At 32.1% G+C, this 10,568-nt stretch overlaps 1 protein-coding gene across 1 annotated transcript; it reads left to right on the top strand.

The window, feature by feature from the left end:
* The first annotated feature begins 759 nt into the window (after positions 1-759).
* LOC107773854 (uncharacterized) lies at positions 760-3,738 on the top strand. The gene is made up of 5 exons (XM_016593283.2): positions 760-1,124; positions 2,074-2,171; positions 2,282-2,602; positions 3,226-3,274; positions 3,484-3,738. The coding sequence occupies exons 1-5, from the start codon at positions 856-858 to the stop codon at positions 3,560-3,562; spliced, it is 816 nt and encodes a 271-aa protein (XP_016448769.1). The 5' UTR covers positions 760-855; the 3' UTR covers positions 3,563-3,738.
* The last annotated feature ends 6,830 nt before the right edge of the window (positions 3,739-10,568 follow it).

Genomic DNA, 10,568 nt, shown 5'->3' with positions numbered 1-10,568 from the left:
TTATTTTATCTTATCTAATTAATTAATTTCTATTAACTAGATTAAAAAAATAACTCATTATTCAATTCAAAATTATCATATTTACCGATAAGACTTTAAACTCTAACACTTATCGATGTATAATATTATAGGTCTATATGATGAACTTGGAGATATTGTGAATGACATGTATATTAAAATAGAAAAAAGCAAGGCTTGAATATTTCAGAAAGAAGCAATGAACTTTGAGAAAACAATTATTTCGAAGGAGCAATTGATATTGTTATGACTGAAAAATATGGAAAAAATAAGTTGATCAAAGAATACTGTTTTCGACATGGTCTATTAGAGAAATCAAACCTCAAGAAGGAGATATACTAAAACTTAATCGATACTGAAGGTTAGAAGAACGGAGAAAGAGTTTATCGACCAAGATGCCATTTGACTTTATTCATGAAAGATTTTAAGTTTACTTATATATTAAAAACAATTCGAAAAATAATTGATGTAGTTTATGTATTACATGGCATACGCGAACACACGTGTAGAGAAACTAGTTTGGATAAAAGTTTAAGGGTAAAATTAAAAAGTTTTGAACTTAAATATGACACGTCGTTCCTTCGCTATAATTAAATGGAGCAAAAGGCTTATCTAAAAAATATTAAAACTTTTATTGCCAAAAGAAAAGAAGAAATTGTTGTCTCCTTGTGCTTTTATGCAAAACAAAAATTAAGAAATAAAATTTGGAAAATAAAAGGGACTTGTTTCCTTATTTTGTTTTCTAGCTGGGGTCAAAAAAGAATTTATGCATTGTTAAACTGAGCTCCCACTTCCTCTGCTTTGCCCTAACCTGAACTCAACTCAGCTTGTTACGCAATGAGGAAAAAAGCAAGCGGAGGAGAAGGAGAAAGAGGAGAAGAAGGCGATAACTCCAGTGGGAAAGAAGGTTTCAATTTGTTGGGGAAGCCGAGATTCAAAAAGTTAGAGAATGGTCGCTACAAATGCGTGGAAACAGGCCACGAGCTGCCGGCGCACGCCAGGGAATCTTATGCTCAAAGCAAGCACTGCCGATTGGGTCTAATCGATGCTGCTCTTTCTAAAAATAAACCTCCTCTCAACATGTTCGACCAAGACCCTTTCAATCGGTAAATTGAAACTGTTTCCTCTTTCCTTAATTATTCTTTTACTAGGGTTTTATAATAGAAAGCGGTAAAATGATTTTTTTTTAAGTAATGGGGATTATATCTGCTGAATTTGGCGTACGACACACTGGTAATGGTTGAACCTTCATTAGGAATTTATAAAACTAGTGAAGCTCTATAGGAAGGAGGAGTAGATTAGTAGTTTGAAAAAATGAATTAATTGGAGCTTTCAAGCTGTAGCATTTTAATGAAATCTTGTACTCTCAAGCGAGTGAGAAGGGTTTATAAATATTAAGGAACCTTGCCTAAAAAATCCACAAAGAGTTATCCGGTATCTATTGCTGTTGGGAGGTAGCATGTATCCATGAAATTAGTCAAGGTGAGTGCAAGTTGGCCCGTACACCACAATTCTCATAGTAGGTATATACAAGTTGGTTCCCTATTCCTGTTAACATAACGGAATATTGTATATTGAATATTGAAAATGCATTATAATGCGTATATACAGCTTAACACCTTAGTATGACGTGTGAAAACCATGACTCTAGTTCAAATTTCAGTGAAGGCAAAAAAAATATTAGGTGATTTCTTCTTATCTCCCTAAGCCTTGGTGTGCAGAGTTATCCGATGCATGTGCTGGTGGGAGGTGGTGGAAGAGTTGAGGGGCGCACAAGCTAACCTGGATACTACCGTAAAAAAAAGAACTTAGTATTATGTGATAATTTGAATTGTGAAAGGTTGTAGCAATCTGTTGGAATACTTTGGCTCCTTATAAAAATAAAAATAAAAACTTTGGATATACCACATAGAAATTAGTCGTTTGTTGCATGCTAGGACCAAAATCTGTTGAAAATTATGGAGGAAAAAATATATATATGTGTGTGTGTGCACTTTCCTATTGGGTTTCTGCTAGTTTTCATCCGTTCTGTAATTTAATGTTCAATTCTTGCAGGTCAAAATTGATATGTAAATTAACAGGAGACACAGTTAATAAGTCTGAGGAACACGTATGGAAGCATATGAGTGGGAAACGGTTCCTCAAAATGTTAGGTTTGTAATGAGCCTCCAGTGACTTGTTTATAGGAAGGTCTGTGTATGTATATGATGTTCTTGGGCTTTCTATTGAGTATCGCTAATGATACATGCACTAATTTTAACAGAGAAAAAGGAAACTGAAAATGAAATTGAAAATGGAGGGCTAGAAAAGCAAGCAGAAAAGCAAGGAGAAGATGAAGCAGCTAAGAAGACAGATAGCAAAGCTAGTCATCGGGACAAGAAGAAAAACAAAAAGAAAGAAACAGAAGATGCTAGCAAGATTATATCAGAAATAAGGGATTCTTCTGGAAAGAACAGTGACTCGGAAGAAGACGCTGAATTTTGGATGCCTCCAGCTGGTGAACGTTGGGACTATGATGATGGAGGTGATCAATGGGGATCTGGTTCAGAATCAGGACCAGAAGATGATGATGCTAATGTGGAAGGTATGTATTCTAAATTTCTAATTAATTCTGATAAAGGAATAAGGTTGAAATTACCAAAAGCCCACATATAATTCTGTAAGCAGATACGTAAATACCTACACACTGCATACTAATTTGGCGACGGTGAGGCAAAGGGCTAACATTGCTCTTGCACAATCTTGAATGTGCTATTTTCTCTTCTTTATCTGAGCAAAATTATATTCTATACATACTGCTTGTGGCCTGTGAATTGCAGCTCATGCTCCAATATGATAGACTTAAATTTGATTGGGCTCAACATTATATGTTTTTACCTTCTTACGGAGATGTTCGTCGAATATTTTCCATCCCACATGAGAAAATAGCTATTCGGTCGTAGTTATTCTGTTTTTTCCTTCTCATAAATATTATTCATGAATAAATTATTCTGTTTTCTTTTCTAAAGCCAATTGTTGTACAACAAAATATTTTAGACCATACTACATATGGTATAAAGCTCTGCGGATCAATAAGCATATACTGTGGTATTGAGGTTTAGCTTAACAGCTTAAGTCGGCTTGGGTGTTTTTAGTTTTTCTGTACTAGTCTATTGAATTTGTATTTGATGAATGCATGAAAGATCTTACTACATTTTCTGTCAGCAGATGGAGGAATTGAAGAGGATAACCATGATGCTGGAGAGCTTTCTAAGCGGTATGGTTATTTTGTCGAACTTTTCATGCCTCCTGCTACACATTTTAAATTCACAACCATTCCCTTCCCCTCTATTTTTGCACCCTTCCTCTCTTGGGCTGGCATGTCGGAAGGAGTTAGAATCCTGAATGATGACTATAGTTGTTTCTTTTTGTTTTGATAAGCATTTAAATTTAACATGTGAACATCAACTTTTTGTTTCCTGGCAGGGCAAAACGCATGTCCCTTGAGATCGGACCCAGTAGCTTTGCCTCAAGGAAGAAGAAGAAGAAGACCAGTGCTACATGAATGATATTTGTCCTCCGAAAAAGCAATACAAATTTTGTTTATTTGCTAGGGTGTAGTTGCAACACCGCTTGCAAACTTGCTTGCTTCATTTTTGCATCTTTATTTTGCTCATTGCATGTTATTGAAGGAAAACATTTCTGCTATTAGTGTAAGTTATTGCTGTCTTTTTATATTTACAGCTCGTCGTGGGTTGGATCCCACCTGACCATATGAGCTCTGCTATATACTTTGCCAGCACAATGTTAATTTCCATGTCAAAGGCCCGTAGCTTAGAAGTTTCAGGTCTTAAACACCATGACAAATGCCAGAGCAAGCTTTCAGTGGATCCGGGTATTCTGTTTCTTTCAATTTTCAAATGGGATTAGGGTCAAAAGACTCAGCTGAATAATTATATATTTTGTTGCATCTCTTAACTGAATAAGTGAAGATTGAGAGCAGAAAAAAGAAAGAAAAGTTAATGGCTATCTCAAAGGGGCAACTTGGTGTTTGTACAAGTACTGTTTGAATAGAGATAAGTCACTTGGAAATGAGGGAGGTGTTTCGATCAGTTAGTCAATATATATCTGTTCCTTGTTATTAGAGTTCATCTCATTTTAACATTCAAGAATTTGAGCACTTATATTTCCTTAATATACTTTCTACTTCTTTGCTGCATAGCTATGGAGTAGGAAAGTAGTTCCTCTGAGCTATTTCAGACGCTTTTACTCCTTCGCTGAGCAGCATAGAAACAGTTTCAGTGCAGAATCCCATTAAAGACCGATCATTAATAATACGAGGGTCAGTGGAGAACGCAATTCTAATTTACTGGTAGAACTCTTTCACCATTTGATTCTTTTTTTTTCTTTTTTTCTTTTTGCACTTTCTCAGAAGGATCACATTATTACTAACATGTGAACAAAAAGGTGAGAGGCATATTTTTTTTTACTTTGAGATATTATCCAATTGAGAGAGCGGCAAGAACATGGAAACTCACGAAACACCACTATCTTTCCATGATTATTACTTTTCTTTCGGAAAAAAAGGTTTAAAAAAAAAAAACTAAGGTAATATATTACATATCTGGTGTATGTCTAAGTGTGCAATGATCTTGCACTTTTTTACATGAACTTTGACTAATATTTTAAAATGCATTTTCTTCATACTGACACAAGAAGAATTATAATTTTTTGTTTTTTCTTTTGCATAGTTTTTGAGTACTCAAATTTTAATTTTAAAGTATTAAGTTGATCTAATCCAATTTAGTTAAAAAGATTAGTCAAATTGTTGCTTGGACTTTCCTCCAATAAGAAGTTTAATTTTTGTTGTCACCGGTGGCATAAGATCCTTCTCTTCTTGTCTAACTCAAGCCAGATAGCAGCAATCAGTTGAAATAGTCATATGCGGAACACATGTAAGTCCAGATTGAAAGATAAGGGAGGCAAGTCAAAAGTTGTCGGCCTTGGCATTAAAGCACTATCTATGCATGTATTTTCAGCCCAGACTGACTCATAAAAAGAGAAACATGGTAACGGAAAAGGACTGAAGGAGTAATTGTATAAGTACTCCCTTTGTTCCAGTTTATGTGAACCTATTTCTTTTTTGGTTCGTTCCAAAAAGAATGACCCATTTCTAAATTTGGTAACAATTTAGCTTAAATTTATAATTCTACCCTTAATGAGAAGCTTTTATAATCACACAAATACTCTAGGTCCCTTTTTGATTTGTTTAGGACCACAAATTCCATAAGTCTTCATTTTTTCTTAAACTCTGTGCCCAGTCAAACATGTTCACATAAATTGGAACTGAAGGAGGGAGTACAATTTTTGGATCATGCTAAAACCGTAATATTATTGTCTCCAAAAAGAAGAGGAAGATGGAACTTTTATTTGTAAAAGACAAAGAAACTATTCACAAGACATTTTAGAGATAGTTTTTTATCATGTGCGTTCTCTTATTCATTGAATGAAGACGTTTTTTCAGCTTATGAAGAAAGGACATGAGACACGACAATCATGATCCACTGTTTTATTTCTCAAATTCATCTCTTTCACACATCTTTTGCTATAAAAAAACACAAGAGTACAATCAAGCATCCTTTTTTTCATTCTAAATTCGCCTGTTTTCAATTTTTTTCTTCGGAAAAGTAGTATTTGGGATTTGTAATGAGATTTCGTGGAAATAAATAAGAAAGGAAAAGCAAAGTCCGTTAGAATAAGAAGCCAAGGAGAGGCTATAATACAACTAACATATTTGGTGTAATCTTACAAGTGCGATCTGAGGAGGATAGCAGGTACGGAGACCTTGCCCCTACCTTGTAGAGGTAGAAAGGTTATTTCCGATAGATTATAGGCTCAAGAAAGCATAATCACAACATTTTACAAAGAGAAATAATGTAGTAAAGAAGTCATGAAAAAGAAAGTAGTAACAAGAACAAGATAATAAAAAAATTGAAGGAAAAGAAACATCATATAATATAAAAATATAAGAATAAGATAATACAAAAAATAATTATTAGTATTGCCGGTAAGAAGAGCCTATACCTACTTGGAAAAAAAGAGCCTATGCAATTTCTCTGATAGTGCTATCCAATTCCGTGATAATTGATAATGATGGAATCTTAAAAAAGGTAATGACCACCAAACTTCAATGATTTTCCACTCAAAAAAAAATAGACCCAACACAAGAAACTTCCATTTGCCTACCTAATAGTTCCTTTCTGATAAATCCTTTTCTCTTAGCTCCAATTTTTCAAACAGATTCGTAATTTTATTCACTAGTTTTAAACCCCACAACTCATTCGATAAAATGCTGCACAGAATCTAGTTTCGGCTGCCCAGGTATCTCAGTTTTGGACTTTTGGCTATTCAATTATTTTGCATTGTGATGATAATGAAATGTGAAACCCGTTGCCTAACAAGGTTGGGTTTTGACTCAGAATTTTCTGTTTTTTACTTGCATACAAAGTTATTGGTCGATTGACGTTTCTCTCATTTTATTGAATTTGGTATTATTATAGAGTTACGTATCTTCTCTTAAACTGCATTTTGAACTTTCTGTGAAAGATCACAATATTAGCAATTTAGCATCATGTGCACGGCAAGGTAATATGCGCCTTTTCTTTCTTTTTGACTTTGGTTTGTAACCTATAGACTTAGCAAATCAACACGGAAACTTAAAAAACACAATTTTCTTCCTCCCATAATTTCTTATTCTTTGTTTTTTAAGTAACAATATTAACAAATCATGATAAAAGGAAAAATCTTTTGAAATATTTGAAGTTATTATTAATATGAGTACTATTATATATTTTCTTAGAAAGTCATGCTAAAACCCATGATATTGTCCCGGAAAGGTGGAAAAGGATATGAATAGGTAGAAAGACGATTCATAAAACTTATTAGGAGGGATGCTTTTAATTAGAGGCGTATTTGAGATTTAAATTTGATTGAGTTCATGTTTCAAAGTCATTAGTATCGAACTCATTATATTTTAATAATTAAGAGTTCATATATAATATTAGTTGAAACTTTAGTGTATTTTTATACGCACACGCACGTGTATAGGTATATCACGTCGAAAATACGAATTTAGATGAGCCAAAACTACCTTATCCATGAGCCAAAAACCGAAGAGACTACCATTTATGGATAAGGCGAAATGACTTGTTAGAGTATCACGTCACATAGGAGGAGTTAGGACCATATGAGGACATAATTCAAATACTTTTACATTTAAGATAAATTATACATTTTAACCATTTACTTCAAATAATTTTGCATTTAAGATCAGTTTGACCAATTAGTTTCTTCAAATATTTTTTTATTTCTCGAACTTTCTGCTCCTTTCACACATTTTTTAGATCGAAAAGTCAAATACAATAGTATAATTATGCATCCTTCTTTGATTTGACTTGCAAATAAAACAATATGGAACGACAATGAAAGGGATAGGGATAGGAAAAATAAGCTTACTAGAAACTTAGAAAAAGGGACCATTTCCCATCACTACTAGAAAACTATCAAAATCCGTCCGCTGTATGTCGACCGAAATCGGTCGAAAAATAAACCGACCGATTGCGGTCAGAAACGAGGTAAATTGGTCACAGAAGTCAACGAAAATATTTCTCGCAAAGATACCGACTACCGTAGGTCGGAAATAGTGGTCCCACAACATAAAAATAAAAATTCCGTCCGATGTATACCGACCGAAATCGATCGAAAAGTTAAAATTATTTTTTCCCGCCCAAGTACAATTGGTTTTTTAATATAACAAAAATTATACATATATATAATTTACCGACCGATTTCGGTCGGTATTATTGTTAGATTATTTGGTATTTACAATATCTACATATATTTAACAATACACACACTCATATACACACACATAATCTTGAATGTTTTATTCTCGATCACCTTATTAGTACTTTGCTCGGATACTTCATCAGTGGATCAATTGGAAATTCAATTATATTCGATTTCTTACTATAACACATTTAAAAACAAAGTGTATAGTTCTATAAGATGTAGTGCTATATTAATACTTAAATTTTAGCAACAACATATGTATACTTATATTAATATTGCATATGTTAATATATCATTAATATGTATACATACGTTGTTGTTGCTACAACTAAAATGTTAATATAGCATTAATATTAATACATAAGTTGTAGCAACAACAACATATGTATACATATTATTGCTATATTAACATATGCAATATTAATATAAGTATACATATGTTGTTGTTGCTAAAACTTAAGTATTAATATAGCACTACATCTTATAGAACTATACACTTTATTTTTAAATATGTTATAGTAAGTTATAATCGAATATAATTATATTTTCAATTGATCCACTGATACGAGCAAAGTACTAATAAGGTGATCGAGAATAAAACATTCAAGACTATGTCAATTGTACATATCTTGGAGCATCTAGTCACTCATTATACCGGAGCATGTAGTCACTTAAACTTCAAAATTTGTTTTCTTATTTATTCACCGATCAAGCATTCGAGCGATGTAATGAACAGTTGAGAATAAACCATCAACCCTTGTCATATATATGTAAGTGTAAATAATCATATATGAAATAAAATCATACACTCTATTATAATCTACTACACGTATACGGATATGAAGTGTAATTTATACGAAAGCACATAGATGATAAACATTATAATATAATTGATCTAGTTTAATTGAAATAGTCGTTATATCCAACATGCTATGATATAATTAGTGTCGTAGTAAATAGATAATAAAGAAGGCTCGAGCATCTAAGAAGGGTGGCTCCTTGCACTATGTGGACGCAAGGAGCATGTGTGTGTGTGTATGAATATATATATATATATATATATATATATATATATATATATATATACACAATATTATAGTATTATATAGTACCTATATTTAATGTTGGAGCGATCGAGTCTAAGTATCGGCTATAACACATTTAAAAATAAAATGTATAGTGTTATAAGATGTAGTATTATATTAAACTTAAGTTGTAGCAACAACAACAAATACTCTGTCAAATTACACATTGATTGATATATATATATATATATATATATATATATATATATATACACACACAATAAATTATATATTATATAGTACCTATATTTAATGTTGGAGCGATCGAGTCTAAGTATCGGCTATAACACATTTAAAAATAAAATGTATAGTGTTATAAGATGTAGTATTATATTAAACTTAAGTTGTAGCAACAACAACAAATACTCTGTCAAATTACACATTGATTGATATATATATATATATATATATATATATATATATATATGCATGTATGTGTGTGTATGAATATATACATATATGTATGTATGTGTGTGTGTGTGAATATATACATATACATACATACACAATTAATTATATATTATATAGTATCTATAATTAAATAATTTCTTTTTTAAATATAAAATTAAATTATCGACCGACTTCGGTCGGTATTTAAATTAAATAATTTTTTTTAATTTAACATTAAATTACCGACCGACTTCGGTCGGAATGGTCGTGGTCAAACGGGTCAAAGGCCACTTAAACTTACCGACCGAAATTTCCGACCGATTTTAGTCTGAAATTTTTAAATTAGGTTAGCACCAGATGGTTTTCTCCGATTTCCCTCTTTTCTCTATCTCTCTTCTTCTCCTCCCCACTGTCGCGATTCCCCCAAATCCTCACCCAAAATCAACTCCTATATCCCTCCTCACCCAAAAACAAAGCACTTTGAAGTCTCCCTCCCCTCCTCCGCCACTGTTCCGCCGGCCCCACTGCGTCCTCCGCCACCACTGCCTCCTCCGCCACCCAAAATCAAACCCCCTTTCCTAACATTTCAAGGTTAGTTATCTATATTTTTTAATTTAAGTAATTTTAATTATTTTAATTGTATAAATTAGGGTTTAATTAATATTTAATTAAATTTAGTTGTATAATTGTGAGTTGTCTTGTCATTGAATCTTTGAAATATTTCATGTGTTATCATTTATTATTTAGTGTTGTTCATATTAGAAGAGTTCATATTTGTACTCTAGCCCCTCTTTGTGAATTGATATTTTGTGTAACTTTGGATTCTTACATTTTAGAAGACCTAGATGCTTATTTTAGGTGCTAATAGCATTTCAAGGTTAGTTATCTACATTTTTGAATTTAAGTAATTTTAATTATTTTAATTGTCTAATTAGGGTTTAGTTAATATTTAGTTAAATTTAGTTGTATAATTGTGAGTTGATGATTAAAACTTAAAATAAATTGCAAGGATAAATCAATCTTATTATATGGACTTTTAAATAAATTATATCAAACTTAAAATAAATTACAAGGATATATTAAGCTAGTTCTCAATCTAATACTAAGTGTAACGATACAATCTAAGCTAATTGAATTCATTTAGGGATATATATGGACTTTTAAATTACTTTTTTTAATTGAATTTTAAAAGAACTTATTTAGGGATATATGTAAACTTTCAAATTACTTCTTATAATTGAATTT

The sequence above is a fragment of the Nicotiana tabacum genome, chromosome 17, assembly GCF_000715075.1.
Source record: "Nicotiana tabacum cultivar K326 chromosome 17, ASM71507v2, whole genome shotgun sequence".
In the NCBI taxonomy this organism is placed as follows: domain Eukaryota; kingdom Viridiplantae; phylum Streptophyta; class Magnoliopsida; order Solanales; family Solanaceae; genus Nicotiana; species Nicotiana tabacum.
The sequence above is the reverse complement of the archived record's forward strand: the minus strand, read 5'-3'. Positions and strand labels throughout refer to the sequence as shown.